Here is a 17180-nt window from a genome sequence, read left to right as displayed (position 1 = left end):
CCTCTGACAGAGATTCCAGAGCTTTGGATAGATGGGGGAAGAAAGTTTACACTTCTGTAACTTTAGCAGTAAGGGCTTTAAATTGCCAGTTTCACATGCTTAAGTACCAACAATATTTAATGGCTCAGTTAAAACAGAAAATGCTTGCAAGCTCAGAAGCTCCTGACTGTAAAGAAATGCAGGATTTATTGCATACAGTTGAACAGGTGGGAAAACATACTCTGCAGTGTGGTTTTCATTCTTGAGGCCTCTTGTAGACCTGCAGTTACAGGTTCTGTGATTCGAAGACATGCTTGGTTAAAAGAACAGAGTTTACCTGATCATGTTAAGGCAAAATTATTGGATGCTCCTTTACAGCATGATACCTTGTTTGGTGTTAAGGCAGAAGAGGTGTTAAAGAAAATGGAGGATAAAGCTAAATCTATGCAAACGGTCAAGGATTTCTTACAGCTACAGCCACCTCGATTTAGCAGAAATTGGCCAACAAAGAATTGGTCCTTTCCAGTGTCAGACATGCCACAGAGAGGCAGGTGTCCTTCAAGAATGCAACTGCAGTCCTGACATATGGGTTGTCCTGCCTCAGGCAGCCCTTCGGTCGGCCGGATTCCAAAGTCTGGGTCCGGCGTCGACTGATGTCGCCTCTTCCCTGACGTCAGAGCGGCTGGGATATAAAAGCATCAGCCGACGCCATCTTCTTCAGTCTTTCTTGCCACGTGGTGCCCGAAGCAGAAGGAGTTCGCAGGTGCCGGTCGGCCAGCTCCTGTGTTTTCAGATCCGAAGTCATCAAAAAGCTAAGTACCCCGTTGGGGAACCTTTTCTTGCCTCAGCCGATGTCAGATAAAACTGCAAAAGTTAATAATTGCTTATCTTGTGGTAAACAAATACCTCATAAGGACTTCCATTCTTACTGCCTTCCCTGCCTCGGCCCAGACCACGACGTCTCGGCCTGTGCTGCCTGTGCTTGCTTCAATAAGCGCACACTTAGGCGCCGGGCAGAATTTGCTGAAGACTTTTTTGGGGAAAATTACTCCTATATCATGCCGTTGGAACTACCGACAGCACATATTTCCAAAAAACGGAAGGACCGGGACCGACATTCGCGGCCCGCGACTTCCACCGACACCACCCTAAAGCCTACCGTGAGTGCATCGGTCTCTTCGGAGGCGGTAATTCAACCGCTCCAGGCCGACGACACTGCTTTACCGCACACTTCGGTCCCGGAGGCTACCCCGGTGCCAGTTGTTGATTTCCCTCCTGAAACCGAAGCCCAAGATTTGCCTGACACCATACCGGTGGACAAAGTTACTCCAGCACGTGGGGCAGCTAGGCCTCCTGTGTCTATGTCCATCAAGGCCTACACACGTGCTAAGGCTGCCAGCCAGGCTAAGTCTCACCCTCCTAAATCTTTTTCACAGGGGTCCCACTTCTGATAAACAGATCATGACTTTAGCTGCAGATCTAATTTCTTTAATCAGGGGCTCTCAGGCTCATCCAGACAGAGGTTCTCAGCCGCCTTCAGACAAAAGGCCTAGGGTTGAGCAGGCAGATACCCTTTCCTCAGATGAAGCCTCTGATGAGTCAGGCCATTCTGATTCCCAGGAAGAATCCTTCCCGGCCTACGAGGATTCTGATGCTGATGAATCCATTCCCTCTGCCTCTCCTCCTGAGGATATTTCTTTTGGGGAAATTCTCCACTCCATGAGAGAGCATTTTCAGTGGCAGGGCCAGGATTTCTCCGACTCCAGGAAAAGGCTTCGGACTTTCCTTAAGTTACCCTAGCACAGGCCTTTAGCTATACCCCCAGTGTTAGATGTATTGGATGATGTGTTCTCAGACTCAAGTATTTCTCCTGATTCTCTCCCTCCTGCTCCTGTCAAGCCAGACAGATATTACAGGGTTCCTGAAACTCATAAACATCTCTTTAAGGCCCACTCTGTTGATCTAGAAACTATTTCTCAGGGGCCCAAAGGAGTGGCCACTTCCACGGCCAAAAATCCTTTGCCCGCAGACAGGGAATCTAGGTCCCTGGAGAGGTGGGGTAAAAAAGTTTATACCTCATCCACCCTTGCTATGAGGGCACTTAACTGTCTTTTTCATATGTTTCAGTATCAGTATTTCTTGATGGATGATTTGCAGAAAAAGTTAGCCTCTCCTGAGCCTTTAGATAGAAAGGCCTTGCAGGATTTGGTTCATAATACTCAGCAGGTTAGCAATCATTTTCTTCAGTGTGGTTATGATGCATTGGAAGCTTCATGTAGGGCAGCTATGACAGGGGCCGTCATACGTAGACATGCTTGGTTGAAAGAACAGACATTGCCAGATCATATTAAAGTAAAGCTTCTAGATGCACCTCTGGAAAAAGACAAGCTATTTGGTGCTAATGCACAGGGTGTGTTGAAATCAATTGAGGAAAAGGCTAAATCAGTACAAACAGTCAAAGATTTCCTCCAGGTTCAGCCACCAAGGTTCAGTAGGAATTGGCCTTCGAAAAATTGGTCCTTTCCAGACACTGACAAGTTCCAAAGGGGAAAAAACAGGCGTGCTCGAGGTAGAGGGCAATACCGAGGCTCCTACAGTGGCCGCCAATGGCAACCAACTAATCAGAGAAGTGGCGCAGGGACTTCTACTGCTCCACAGGGACAATCACAATGACTTGACTTTGACACCGCCGACCAAGACTCAAAGAGAAGCACCTTTAGGCGGAAAATTATCTTTATTTTCAAAAAATTGGCACGTTTTTACAAAGGACAAATGGATTTTGGACATAATAGACAAAGGTTACAGGTTCCACTTCCATACCTTACCAACAAGACAAGGCATGCCAGACCTGCCACAAAATCAAAGGGCAGAGGCACTCATACAAGTTTCAAAGCTGCTACAAATCAAAGCAATAGAAAAGGTTCCTCCTCAGGAACAAGGCCAGGGATTCTACTCAAGGCTGTTCCTTGTTCCAAGAAAAGAAAAGCAATGGAGACCTATACTGGACTTGTCCGCTCTAAACACTTTTCTCATTGTGCCAAAATTCAAAATGCTGACGTTACAGCAACTTCTTCCCATGCTGGGCAAGGGGTCTTGGCTGGTTACTCTGGACCTCAAGGAGGCATACCTGCATGTCCCAATCAGACACAGCTGCAGAAGATACCTCAGATTTCTTGCAGGGTCAGAGCATTATCAATTCTCAGCATTGCCTTTTGGCTTATCTACTGCGCCCAGTGTGTTCACGAAATGCCTGGCATCAGTAATTGCACATTGCAGACTCCAGGGGATACAAATATACCCTTACCTGGACGACTGCCTTATACAAGCGGACAGCAAGCAAGCCTTGATAAGAAACTTGGACTATGTCATTCACTTACTACAGGCTTTGGGATACACAGTCAACATTCAAAAATCAAGACTACTGCCATCCCAACAAATAATTTTTCTAGGAGCCAAACTGGACACAAACTCACAAATGGCTTTCCTCACAGAAGAAAAACAAGAACAATTACCAGATTACTTCAAAAGCCTAGCAAAGCTCACCCAGATGACTGCAAGGAAAATCCTGCAGGCCCTGGGTTTCATGGCATCTTGCATTCTTCTGATTCCACTGGCAAGACTACACATGAGAAAACTACAATGGTACCTAAAATGTTTATGGCCTCAACACAGCCACAACTTAGAAGCAATTATCCCACTCATTCCATGTCTACAAAAGGAATTTTTGTGGTGGGCACAAGCAAGCCAGCTAAACAAAGGCATATCTTTCAACAAACCTCAAGCAAGCCAAACCATTACAACAGACTCCTCAGATCATGGATGGGGGGGGGGGTGCACATGGAGGGCAGATGCATTCAAGGACAATGGGCACCCCGAGAATTGCATCTGCACATCAATCAAAAAGAGATGTTGGCAGTGCTTCATGCAATCGAGGCCTTCGGAAAAATTCTTCAGCAAGGTCATCTGCTAATAAAGACAGACAACACCACTGTTATGTGGTACATAAACAAACAGGGAGGCACCCATTCTTACCCCCTCTGCAGACTAACAATGACTCTTTGGGAAAAGTCCCTGAAACTGAACATACAGTTGCAATCCCAGTTTGTCCCAGGCAAGGACAATGTTCTGGCAGACAGTCTAAGCAGAAACATTATTGACCCGTACGAATGGATGTTGCATCCAGACATTTTTCCACAAATAACTCGTGCATGGGGAAGGCCGGACATAGATCTCTTTGCCTCACACCTCAATCATCATCTGAAGAAGTTCTGCTCAAGGACACACCATCCTCAAGCCTGGAGAATGGATGCTCTCTCCTTCAGTTGGAATTCTCTAACAATCTGTGCATTTCCACCTCTACCATTAATGACCAAGGTGTTACTGAAGATCAAAGCAGAACAACCGAAAGGCATTTTGATAGCTCCAGACTGGCTAAGACAGCACTGGTATCCATTACTAAGGAGCATAACTCGCACCAGGCCGTGGCTCCTGCCTCAATGGCCTCTGCTTATAACTCAGCACAATTACAGGACTGTTCATCCCAACCTGCAAACATTGCAACTAACAGCTTGGAGGGTTCCATGACTTCTCCCCATATCTCTCTCTCCAAAAAAGTTCAAGAGATCTTACTGGAAGCACGCAGGCCTTCCACCAGAAAAACTTATTCAGCCAAATGGAAGAGATTCAACATCTGGAATGCCAACAAGGGTCAGGATGCATCAGTAATGAGCATCCCACAGATACTAGAATACTTGGCAGAAATGCTGCACAATGGCCTTTCATATTCTTCCATAAAAATACACGCTTCAGCAATTTCAGCAAAATACAACTGTGATCCACCTGTGTTTTCACATCCTTTGCTAAGACAGTTTCTAAGAGGGATAAAGAATATTAAACCTCCAAGAAAACCACCAGTGCCTGCATGGGACCTCAATTTCGGCTTGGAAAAATTAACTCTTCCTCCTTTTGAGCCAGCAGCATCTTCAGAATTGCAATTTCTCTCCTGGAAAACAGTTTTTCTGTTGGCAATTACTTCAGCAAGAAGAGTCTCGGAGATACAGGCCCTCATGGCAGTACCTCCATTTCTCATTTTCCATCAGGACAGAGTCTCTTTAAGAACCAATCCTTCATTCATGCCAAAAGTGATATCCAGGGTTTCTCTAAATCAAGCAATTCACCTGCCTACTTTCTTTCCCAATCCTCAAAATAAAGGAGAAAAGCTTCTGCACACTTTGGACATACACAGGCAATTGCGCTACTACTTGGACAGAACAAAGGCCAACAGAAAGTCTGACCAACTATTTGTAGCTTACGCTGCTGGAGTACAAGGAAAGGCAATTTCCAAACAAACAATTTCAAAATGGATTGGAAACTGCATCAGATTCTGCTACTCTTTCCATGGAAAAGGTGTGCCAGCCAATATCAGGCCACACTCCACCAGAGCTACAGCCACCTCCACAGCCTTTCTAAGAGGGGTGCCTACAAAGGACATTCTAGAAGCTGCTACATGGAGCTCCGTGCATACATTTTCCAAACACTATAACCTGCCTTTGTATTCCAGATCCCGAGCAGGCTTTGCTTCTGCAGTCTTGCAGGGCATTTTAGCTACACCATCCTCATCTTAGATCCTACCACCCCCAGCTTGGCTATGGTATTCAACCCATATGTCAGGACTGCAGTTGCATTCTTGAAGGACATAGTACAGTTTTGTACCTACCATAAATGTAGATGTCCGATAGATATGCAACTGCAGTCAGGTTTTCCCTCCCTCCTACCCCTCTGTATTTCTCTTTTTTAGGGTCCACTCCCCCTTTTTCAAATTAGCTGGGGATATCTGTTATGGTGTATCTGTTTATTACTGTTGTGCATGTCTGGAATTTTTATCCATTCTCTAAATTTAGCCTTCCTTGGAGGGCACCTGGCATCTGGGGCAAGAAACACTGAAGAAGATGGCGTTGGCTGATGCTTTTATACCCCAGCCGCTCTGACGTTAGGGAAGAGGTGACATCAGCCGACGCCGGACCCAGACTTTGGAATCCGGCCGACCGAAGGGCTGCCTGAGGCAGGACAACCCATATGTCAGGACTGCAGTTGCATATCTATCGGACATCTACATTTATGGTAGGTACAAAACTGTACTATACAACGCCCAAGAGGCAGATCTCAACCACAGGGCTCTAATAGACCACGACAGTGGGGCACCTCAACCCCAAAAGGAGGTAAGGACAAGTCTCAACCTTACAGGAAACGGTCCCAATGACTTCCCCCTTTGTACGCCAAGCACTTCCCTTTTGGCAGCCCCTTAGGGGGAAAACTAGCACTTTTTTCTCAAAACTGGCAAACAATCACCCAAGATAAATAGGTTCTGAATATTGTGTCTCAAGGTTACAAGTTCCACTTTCATACTTTACCAAGGCTAAAAGGAATGCCAGACCTGCCACAGAATCAATGGGCAGAGGCACAAAAACAAATCTTAGCCCTCATGGACATGAGAGCTATACAAGAAGTACCACAACAGAAACCAGGACAAGGATTTTACTCAAGACTCTTCCTGGTCCCCAGAAAGGACAAGGCCTGGAGGCCCATACTAGACCTTTCAATTCTAAATACTTGCCTGGATATTCCGAAATTCAAAATGTTGACATTACAGTAGCTTCTACCCATGCTCGGCAAGAAGGCTTGGCTCGTTACTCTGGACCTCAAAGAGGCATACCTACATGTCCCTATCAGACAAAATTGCAGAAGATACCTCCAATTCAAAGATGGAACAATGCACTACCAATTCTCTGCACTGCCCTTTGGCTTATCTACTACGCCCAGGGTCTTTACAAAATGCCTGGCACCAGTAATTGCGTTTTGCAGACAAAAAGGAATTCAAATATATCCATACCTGGACGACTGCCTCATTCAAGCAGAGACAAAGGACATTCTTCTACAGCATTTGGCGTTTGTAAAAAGGTTGCTAATTTTTCTAGGGTACACAGTAAACGAAAAGAAGTCAAAACTAGTACCCTCACAACAGATTATATTCCTGGGTGCCAGCTTAAATACAACGGCCCAGATGGCTTATCTCACGCCAGACAAGCAAATTCAGCTAACTCCATATTTTCAATTACTGGCAAAAAAGTCCCATCTCCCTGCAAGAAAACTTCTGCAGGCCCTGGGATTCATGGCATCCTGCATACTACTAATACCATATGCCAGACTGCATATGAGGAAATTACAATGGTACCTAAAAAGTGTTTGGACTCAACACTCACACAGTTTAGAAGCAGTAATACCAGTGATTCCCTGCCTACAACAGGAGTTTCGATGGTGGGCACAGGCATGTCACCTAAACAAGGGTCAGCCTTTTACCCTACCCACAGCCAGGCAAACTCTAACAACAGATGCTTCGGATTACTCTTGGGCAGCACACATGGCAGGAAAATGCATTCAGGGCAAGTGGACCACAGACCAGATGCATCTTTACATCAATCAAAAAGAGATGTTGGCTGTTCAAAATCCCCTAACAGCTTTCAAGGACCTTCTACATTCAGGAAAATTAGTATTAAAGACAGACAACACCACAGTAATGTGGTACATAAACAAGCAAGGGGGCACTCATTCCTGTCCCCTATGCAGGCAAGCCATGACCTTTTGGAACACAGCTCTAACGTACCAAGTTCACCTGCAAGCACAATTCCTGCCAGGAAAGAAAACTACTCTGGCAGACGACCTAAGCAGAAATATCATGGACCCTCACGAATGGAAATTGAATCCACAAATCTTCAGCATGGTAACGCAAAAATGGGGATGCCCAGACATAGATCTTTTTGCCTCTCCACTGAATTGCCAACTACAAAAATTCTGCACAAGAACTTATCACACTCAAGCATGGAAAGTGGATGCTCTCTCGTTCAGCTGGAAAAGCCTAAAAGTTTATGCCTTCCCACCACTGCCTCTCCTTTCAAAGGTACTCCTAAAAGCCAGACAAGAAAAACCACAGATGATCCTGATTGCTCCAGACTGGCCACGCCAGCACTGGTATCCAATCTTAAAGAACTTGGCTCAAGGCCCACCTTGGATTTTGCCTCAAATTCCACACCTTCTGACTCAACAAAACAATCATATCCTGCACGGTCAGCTCAAAACGCTAAACCTGGCTGCATGGCAGATTCATTAGTCAGACAGGCAACACCTCTCTCTAAAGCTGTTATAGATGTCATTTTGGTGGCCAGGAGGCCTAGCACCAGGAAAGCTTACTCAGAAAAATGGAAGAGATTCTGTGCCTGGGACCAGGCTCAAAGCCTTGACCCTCTTGTCCCAAACATTCCTCAGATTTTACAATACTTAACTGAGATGCTGGACAAAGGCCTATCCTTCTCATCAATGAAGATCCATGCCTCTGCCATTTCAGCACATTACAACACGGATCCTCCTTTATTCTCTCAACCCTTGCTAAAGCAGTACCTCAGAGGGGCTAAAAACATAAGACCGCCCCGGAGAGCACCAACAACAACTTGGGACCTCAATTTCATTTTGGAAAAACTGACCCTGTCATCTTTTGAGCCAGCCAATACAGCTGATCTAAAATGTTTATCATGGAAAACAGCTCTGCTCCTGGCAGTAACTTCAGCATGAAGAGTCACAGAGCTACAGGCATTAATGGCAGTGGAACCTTTTATAATTTTCCATCAGGACATGGTTTCTTTATGGACAAAACCCTACCTTTATGCCAAAGGTGGTATCTAGTGTGGCTCTTAACCAAACCAACCATTTGCCAACTTTTTATCCAAACCCCCAGAATAAAGGGGAGAAACTTCTGCACTCTTTGGACATACACAGGCAGCTACGCTTCTAGTTGGACAAAACAAAAGCTTTCAGGAAAACTGAGCAGCTGTTTGTAGCATATGCTGCAGGATCACAGGGCAAGGCTATCTCAAAGCAGACTATATCCAAATGGATAGGACACTGTATTCGTTACTGCTACACACAGCATGGAAAATCAGTCCCTAATAACATGAGACCACATTCCACCAGGGCCACAGCCACTTCAACAGCCTTTCTCAGAGGAGTACCTACCAAGGAAATTTTGGAGGCTGCAACTTGGAGTTCAGTGCACACCTTTACCAAGCATTACCACTTGCCTCTTTACTCTAAATCCAGAGCAGGATTTGCCACTGCAGTTCTGCAGGGCCTCATAGCCAGTCCTAACTCTTTATAGACCAGCCACCCAACCTTAGCTTTGGGATTCTACCCAAGTGTGATGACTGCAGCAGTGTAACATGATGAACATAGTACAGTTTTGTACCTGCCATAAATGTAGATGTTCGAGTGTTCACACTGCTGCAGTCCAGGTTACCCTCCCTCCATGCCCTCTGAACTAGCTGGACTTATCTACACCTTTCTATACTATACAACCTTTGTTGTGTATTTGCTTGTAACTGAAGGTATTGTTTTTATTTTATATGTATATTTTTTATTAGCAATATGTATTGCCTACCTACTCGGGGGCACCTGACATCTGGGGCAAGAAAAACGGAAGAAAATGGCGTCAGATGCATCTTGTATACTCCTGGCACACTTACGTCAGGGAAGAAGCGACAGCAACCGACGCCGGACCAAGACTTTGGAACTCTGGCCGACTACGGGACCGCCTGACGGCAGGATAACCCAAGTGTGATGACTGCAGCAGTGTGAACCCACATCTACCTTTATGGTAGGTACAAAACTGTACTTTTCCTGCTTCCACTACTACCAAAGTACTCACTGTCTTCAAAGTGTACTACCAAATACCATTTGATTCTCATATGATCAGAAATGTTCATTTAACAGTAACCAGCCATCAGGGCAACAGTAAGGTGTGTTTCTTCCACTGTTTGTTGTACAAAATGCTGCACATTCTGGTTTTAAATTTCACTTTTGTTTCAGTGTCCTGATGAGCCGTCAACACAAGTGGAACAAGTTGAAGAATTCTTTGTAAAGTACAGGAACTTGTAAGTGTTCTTAAGCCTATTTTATGCTTATGTTTTTTTTTTTTTTTACTGATTTTGCTCACAGCCCAAGCAGTGTAGCTTTACTGATAAAAGCTTATTCTCAGTAATGGGGAAGTGTTATCATGTGAGTTAATTATTAGTGCTGGTAAGTTTCTTCTCACCTTGCATATTCGATGTAATGGCCAGAATTGTTAAATGTTTAGTATATTTTTAGAGTAAATTAGTTTCGGTAGTGGCATCACACATGGTGTGGGTGATTCATGGATACAACACAATTAAGCAAACGTCAGAATTGCATGCTGTGGTGGTATGCTAATGAGTGCATAATTACACAGAAATGAGGAACTCCATACCTACACAGTATAGGCAGATGATAAAACCAAAAATGGCGAACCAATTCAGGAGAAAAGAGGTGCGCTATCCATTTTTTGTACTTAAAATCATAGTGTACATGAGATGAGCAAACGTTTAGAGTTGCAGTAGATATAAGCTCTTTGCATGTGTTGACTGCAGTCCTCAGTACCAGCGCCCACAGTGTTACACTTTGCAGCCATCTGTGCAAATGGAGGAAAGTCAAGTGCTGTCTGTATTACCACTGCTACCAGGTGAGTGACCAGCAGGATGTTCTTCGTGTTTCACTGTTGCAGTCATTACATTTGGGTTATCTGCTTGCATGCAGCCCTCAGTTGGCCTGATTAACAAAGTCTTGGGTTCTGCGTCGGTTGCTGTCCCTTCTTCCATGACGTCGGGTCATCAGGGGTATAAAACATGCAGCCGACGCCATTACATCAGTCTTTCTTGCTGTGCGGTGCCCGAAGCAGAAGCAGTTCATAAGTGCCGGTCGGACGACTCCTGAAATTTTCGTTTTCGAGTTTCAGAATCGAAGTCTTCAACTTAAAGCTAAGTACCCAGTTGGGGAAACTTTTTATTGCTCCTTACCGATGTCAGTAAAAGTTAACTGCATTACTTGTGGAAAGCAAATATCTCACAAAGATTTTCATTCGTACTGTATTCCTTGCCTAGGCCCTGACCACAACATACCTTGCTGTCAGTTTTGTGCTTTATTTAATCAGCGCATTATCTGTCATCGGTACATTTTTACCTTGGTTCTCTGTTTAAGTATCCAGAAATGTCTGTTAGCCATCTGACTACCGGGATTCCGACTACCGGGATTCCGAAAAAAGCAAAGATAAAGACAGAGACAGGCCACTGAGGTCCAAAACTACCGACGATGCTTCTCTTAAGCCAGTCCCCAGTACTCAGTGAGGCGCTTTCGCAGCCCCTGATACCCGCTACTTCTGATTCGCACATTTGGAGTCCGGTATGCCGCGAGATGCTTCACCTATGGAACCCGCAGATGTCTCTACCTTGGATGTGTCCGGAGCCACTGTGCAGGCACTGGCTTCTGAGGGTGTATTCAGGCCTACAGGCTTGCATATTAAATAGACTCCACCTTCATTACTAAGGCCTAAATCTCGAATTATGTCTAAAAAACTGATGCCCAGGCCACATGTTCAGGCCCCTATGCCTAAAAAACAAATGATCAAAATGGCTGAAGGTCTAATTACTCTAATCAGCAGTAGTCAACCCCCCTCTAAGAGGCCTAGGGCTGAGCTTGATTATGAATCTTCTGATCAGGATTCTGTTTCTTCTGACTCTTCTAATGACTTGGATTTGTCCATACCTACCTATGAGGATTCTGATGCAGAGGATTCCATTCCTTCTGCTTCCCCTCCTGAGGATTTTTCTTTTGGGGAAACTTTACATACCTTAAGGGAGCATTTCCACTGGGAATGTCAGGAATTTTCTCATTCAAAAAAGAGTCTTAGGGATTTCCTTCTTCTACCTCAGCATAGGCCTTTGGCTATACATCCTGTACTAGACATTGTTGATGTGTTTTTGGAATCCAGTATGACCCCTGATTCTCTGCCTCCGGCTCCTAGTAAACCTGACAGATACTACAGGGTTCCTGAGTCCCACAAGTTCCTTTTCAAAAATCCTGTTGCAGATCCAGAAACCATTTCTCAGGGGCCCAAGGGCATTAAAGCTTCTACTGCTAAAAATCCTACCCCTTCTGATAGAGACTCCAGGGCACTGGATAGATGGGCTAAGAAGGTTTATAGTTCTGCAACCTTGGCAGTCAGGGATTTAAACTGCCAATTTCATAAGATAAAATATCAACAGCATATTACTGGACTGCTTAAACAGAAAATGATGTTGATTTCTCACTGTGTGGAAAATAAAGATTTACAGGATTTAATGCATTCTGCTGAACAAGTTGGAAAACATAATGCAATGTGGTTTTGGTTCTTTAGAGGCTTTCTGCAGGGCTGCTGTTTCTGGGTCTGTGCTTAGAAGGCATGTTTGGCTTAAGGAGCAATCTTTGCTTGATCATGTTAAAGTGAAATTGTTGGATGCTCCTTTAAATCAGGACTGCCTGTTTGGCAATAAGGCTGAAGAAGTTCTAAAAAAGATGGAAGACAAAGCTAAATCTATGCAAACTGTTAAAGATTTCTTACAAGTGCAACCTCCAAGATTTAATAAGCACTGGCCTACTAAGAATTGTTTTTTTCCAGCTCCTTCCAGATCCTCTCAAGCCAAACCCAGACACACCAAAAGCACCAGATTTCAGCCCCAGGGGACTCTCCGAACTAAGCAGTGGGGGGCCTCCACTTCCAAATCTGGAAATAACAAGACACCCCCCCCCATGGTAAACAGTCTCAATGACTTTCTTTTAAAATTACCAAGCACTTACCTTTTAGCCGCCCCTTTGGGGGGAAAGATTGCTCTTCATGCAAAGAACTGGGAACTCATAACCCAGGACAAATGGGTTTTAGATATAGTGTCCCAGGGATACAGATTTCATTTCCACATGGTGCCAACACCAAACAGGTGGCCAGACCTGCCCCTAAATCAGTGGACAGAGGCTCAAAAACAAGTATTTTCCCTCTTAAACATGGGGGCTATTCAAGCAGTACCAGAAGAGGAAAAGGGACAAGATTTCTATTCCAGGCTTTTTTCTGGTACCCAGAAAAGGCAAATAATGGTGTCCAATTCTCGACTTGTCTACTCTAAACACCTTTCTGGACATTCCAAAATTCAAGATGCTGACTCTTCCACCAGTTACTTCCTATGCTAGGCAAAGATGCCTGGTTGGCAACTCTAGATTTAAAAGAAGCATACCTGCACATCCCAATCAGGGAATCTTGCAGAAGATACCTATGCTTCAAAGCAGGCTACTTGTTATCAGTTCTCTGCACTGCCCTTTGGCTTGTCTACTGCGCCCAGGGTATTCACAAAGTGCCTGACTCCAGTTATTGCATTTTGCAGGCAAAGAAATTTTCAAATATATCCATACCCGGATGATTGTCTAATTCAGGCAGAAAACCAGGGCATACTTCTAAATCATCTGGCGTTTGTAAAAAGGGTTTTAACTTGTCTGGGGTACACCATAAACGAAAATAAATCACAACTGGTGCCCTCTCAACAGATTACATTCCTGGGTGCAAGCTTGAATACAGCTGCCCAGATGGCTTTCCTCACGCCAGAGAAGCAAATTCATTTGACAACTTACTTCAAACAAGTGGCCTCAAAAACCCTGCTATCTGCAAGACAAATACTGCAAGCCTTGGGGTTCATGGCCTCCTGCATTCTTCTAATTCCATATGCAAGACTGCATATGAGGAAACTACAGTGGTACTTAAAAAGTCTATGGAGTCAACATTGTCACAGCTTGGAAACACTGATTCCTATCATACCTTGCCCATGCCTGGAATTCCTATGGTGGGCAGAGGCCTGCCACCAAAACAAGGGACTGCCATTCACACTACCCCCTGCCGCCCAAACCCTCACTACAGATGTATCAGACTGTGCATGGGGGGGCTCACCTGGCAGGGAAGTGCATTCAGGGCAAATGGAACCCAAATCAAATGCACCTACATATCAATCAAAAAGAAATGTTAGCTGTACAGAATGCTCTGACAGCCTTCAAGGACTACGTTCTTCCAGGACAACTAATGGTAAAGACGGACAACACCACGGATATGTGGTACATAAACAAGCAGGGGGGTACACATTCTTACCCCCTCTGCAGACTAGCCATGGCATTGTGGAACATAGCTTTGAGCCACCGAGTGCACCTACAAGCTCAATTCCTGCCAGGAAAATTGAATACACTGGCAGATGGACTAAGCAGAAATCTCATGGACCCACATGAGTGGAAACTGGAACCACGGATTTACAACATGTTGACAAGCAAATGGGGGAGCCCAGACATAGATCTATTTGCCCCCCCCCCAGAACTACCAGTTGGACAAGTTTTGCACAAGGACTCCCCACAAAGAAGCCTGGAAAGTGGATGCTCTGTCAGTCTACGCCTTTCCCGTCTGCCTCTGCTCTGCAAAGTTCTGCTAAAAGTCAAACAGGGCAAACCAAGAATGATTTTGATTGCTCCAGACTGGCCACGCCAACACTGGTACCCACTCCTGTGCAGTGTGTTGCAAATGTCTCCATGGCACCTGCCTCAGACCCCTTCCTTGCTGTCTCAGCAGGAGAGCCAAATTCTGCACCCTCAGCTTCCAACATTGAACCTTGCATCCTGGCTAATCACTTAAATTCACCCTTATCATCCCTCAGCAAACCTGTGATGGATGTCATCTTGGAGGTGAGAAGACCTAGTATTAGAAAATTTTATGCTGACAAATGGAAAATATTCTGTGCTTGGAGCCAGTCTTTAGGGATGAGCAGCAGTGCCCAGTTTACCTCAGATTTTGCAATACTTAACTGAGATGCTTCACAAGGGCCTTTCTTTTTCCTCTATTAAAATTCACACTTCAGCTATTTCAGCTCACTGTAACACAGAACCACCCCTCTTCTGTCATCCCCTGCTCAAGCAGTATCTTAGAGGGGCAAAGAACTTGAGACCACCCAGGAGAGCTCCTACCTTTGCCTGGGACCTTAACTTTGTTTTGGAGAAGCTCACTCTACCTCCTTTCGAGCCAGCTGCTACTGCAGACTTAAAATTTCTTTCTTGGAAAACAGCCTTCCTTTTAGCAATCACTTCAGCTAGAAGGATATCTCAATTACAGGCCCTTATGGCAGTGGAGCCTTTCATCATCTTTCATGCAGACAGGGTATCTCTGAGGACCAATCCATCCTTCATGCCCAAGGTGGTTTCCAGTCTGGCTCTTAATCAGTCCATTCATTTGCCAACCTTCTTTCCCAATCCACAGAACAAAGGGGAATGGATTCTGCATTCCTCAGATGTGCACAGACAACTTGGATTCTACTTGGACAGGACTAAATTGCGAAGAAAATCTGAAAAATTGCTGGTAGCATTTGCTGCAGGGGCAGAGGGGAAGGCTATTTCAAAACAAACCATTTCTAAATGGATAAGCCATTGCATTCATTTCTGCAATAAGCACCATGGAAAACCGTTCCTCCAGGGGATCGGATCTCACTCCACCAGTGCTGCATCCATTTCTGCAGCTTTTCTCAGAGGTGTTCCTACCAGGGATATTCTAGATATCATCGAACACTTAAAAAAGCGAACGCTGATTGAGCGACCTAATTTAAGCGAAAGCTTACAATCTCGAACTGTCAGATCAGCAATTTTTTTTCCCAGGGAAAAAAATCACTGATCCAAAACACATACACACAACACAAGCACACCAAACAAACAAATCCACACACATACACCTAAAATCTGATACCTAACCTTACACTAAACTATGCACACACAACTAAACTACCCACTTACCTTAACCCAAACCCTAACCCTAAGGTCCGTCACTATCGCACACTCACTTCACCCGCTCCCTATCCCTAACTCACTTAAATCCGCCCTAACCCTCATGTCCACTCAATCGCACACACACCTAACCCGAGCCCTAACCCTAACTCACCTAAATCACCCTAACACTCACATCCACACAATCACACACTTACCTGAATCCGACCGTTAACTTTCCACCATAACACTGAAAATACCGAAGCAACAGAAACGGACAACCAAATTCTTTCCCTAGGAAAAAAATTGAGTTTCTGCTGCTTCAATATTTTGCAGTTTCGTGAAAATAAGTTCGATCAATCAGCGTTCACTTTTTTAAGCATTCGAGGATATAATATAGACCCTTTTATACCCCTGACGTCATGGAAGAAGGGACAGCAACCGACGCAGGACCCAGGACTTTGTTAATCAGGCTGACTGAGGGCAACCTGCCAGCAGATTACCCAAATGTAAAGACTGCAACAGTGAATACACTCGAACATCTACATTTATGGTAAGTGTACACAACTGTACTTTTTCTAGTATCTGCTCCCCATGCCAGTAGAAGCTTAGGCTTTCAGACCTGCATTTTTCTTTCTTTTCATGACATTTCAAGTTGTTGTAATCTGCACTGCAAAACTGAAACTGCTGGACTACTACTGGTTAAAAATTCGTCTCCATCCTTCACAAGCAAAAGAAATACTAATTCTGAAAAAGAAAAAGGGGCCAGGAATATACAAATGTTAATGATTTTAAAGTAATTTGTCCTGGACATAAGTCCATGTACCAAATCTTCTTTATTAGCTTATTTGTTATTTTCCCATTTTTAGAGCTTTCAGCAGAAGAGGAAAGCTCCTTTTTAGTTATGCCTTCTTTATTAGCGTGTTCATTATTTTCCCACTTTTAGAGCTTTCAGCAGAAGAGGAAAGCTCCTTTTAGTTATGTCTTCTTTATTAGCGTGTTCGTTATTTTCCCACTTTTAGAACTTTCAGCAGAAGAGGAAAGCTTCTTTTTAGTTATGCAGTGTTTTCATTTTTTCCTTATTCCCAATGTGGTGACTTACACTAGATGAGGGGCTTTATTTATGCTGCTCATCTCTAGGTTGCTTTCTCTTTTCTGAAAGAGGTTTAGTTGACTTGATAGCAAGTAGTGCAAACAATTATTAACACCACGAGAGGAAGATTATCATTGGCAAATACATCATCTCAGTGTAGCTCTTAAAACATGGTCATAAAAAACATGTCATTATCAATTTATTTATATAGTTTTTCATTTGTTACCTAGATAAGTAAACTGGTACAGGTGCCTTTTCAACCATGATGTGCATCACATATATGAGCATATTTGTTTACAACTTGAATTGTATTCACAGTCAGATTTTGCAGAAGAATTTCTGTAACTTACACAGACTGATTACAATAAATATATTCTCTTTTCGTGTGTTGCATTGAACATTA

The 17180-nt window shown here is 44.2% G+C and overlaps 1 protein-coding gene across 3 annotated transcripts in view; it reads left to right on the top strand.

The window, feature by feature from the left end:
• CHD6 (chromodomain helicase DNA binding protein 6) overlaps positions 1 to 17180 on the top strand; it is a 2211516-nt gene that overhangs the window by 400965 nt on the left and 1793371 nt on the right. For all 3 annotated transcript variants that reach the window (XM_044090190.1, XM_044090189.1, XM_044090188.1), the window contains one exon: positions 9892 to 9956. In XM_044090190.1, coding sequence (XP_043946125.1) covers positions 9892 to 9956 — 65 coding nt within the window. The remainder of the gene's footprint in view (positions 1 to 9891; positions 9957 to 17180) is intronic.

This window comes from Protopterus annectens, chromosome 12.part0, assembly GCF_019279795.1.
Source record: "Protopterus annectens isolate FY-2018-M chromosome 12.part0, PAN1.0, whole genome shotgun sequence".
NCBI classification, from domain to species: domain Eukaryota; kingdom Metazoa; phylum Chordata; order Ceratodontiformes; family Protopteridae; genus Protopterus; species Protopterus annectens.
The sequence above is the reverse complement of the archived record's forward strand: the minus strand, read 5'-3'. Positions and strand labels throughout refer to the sequence as shown.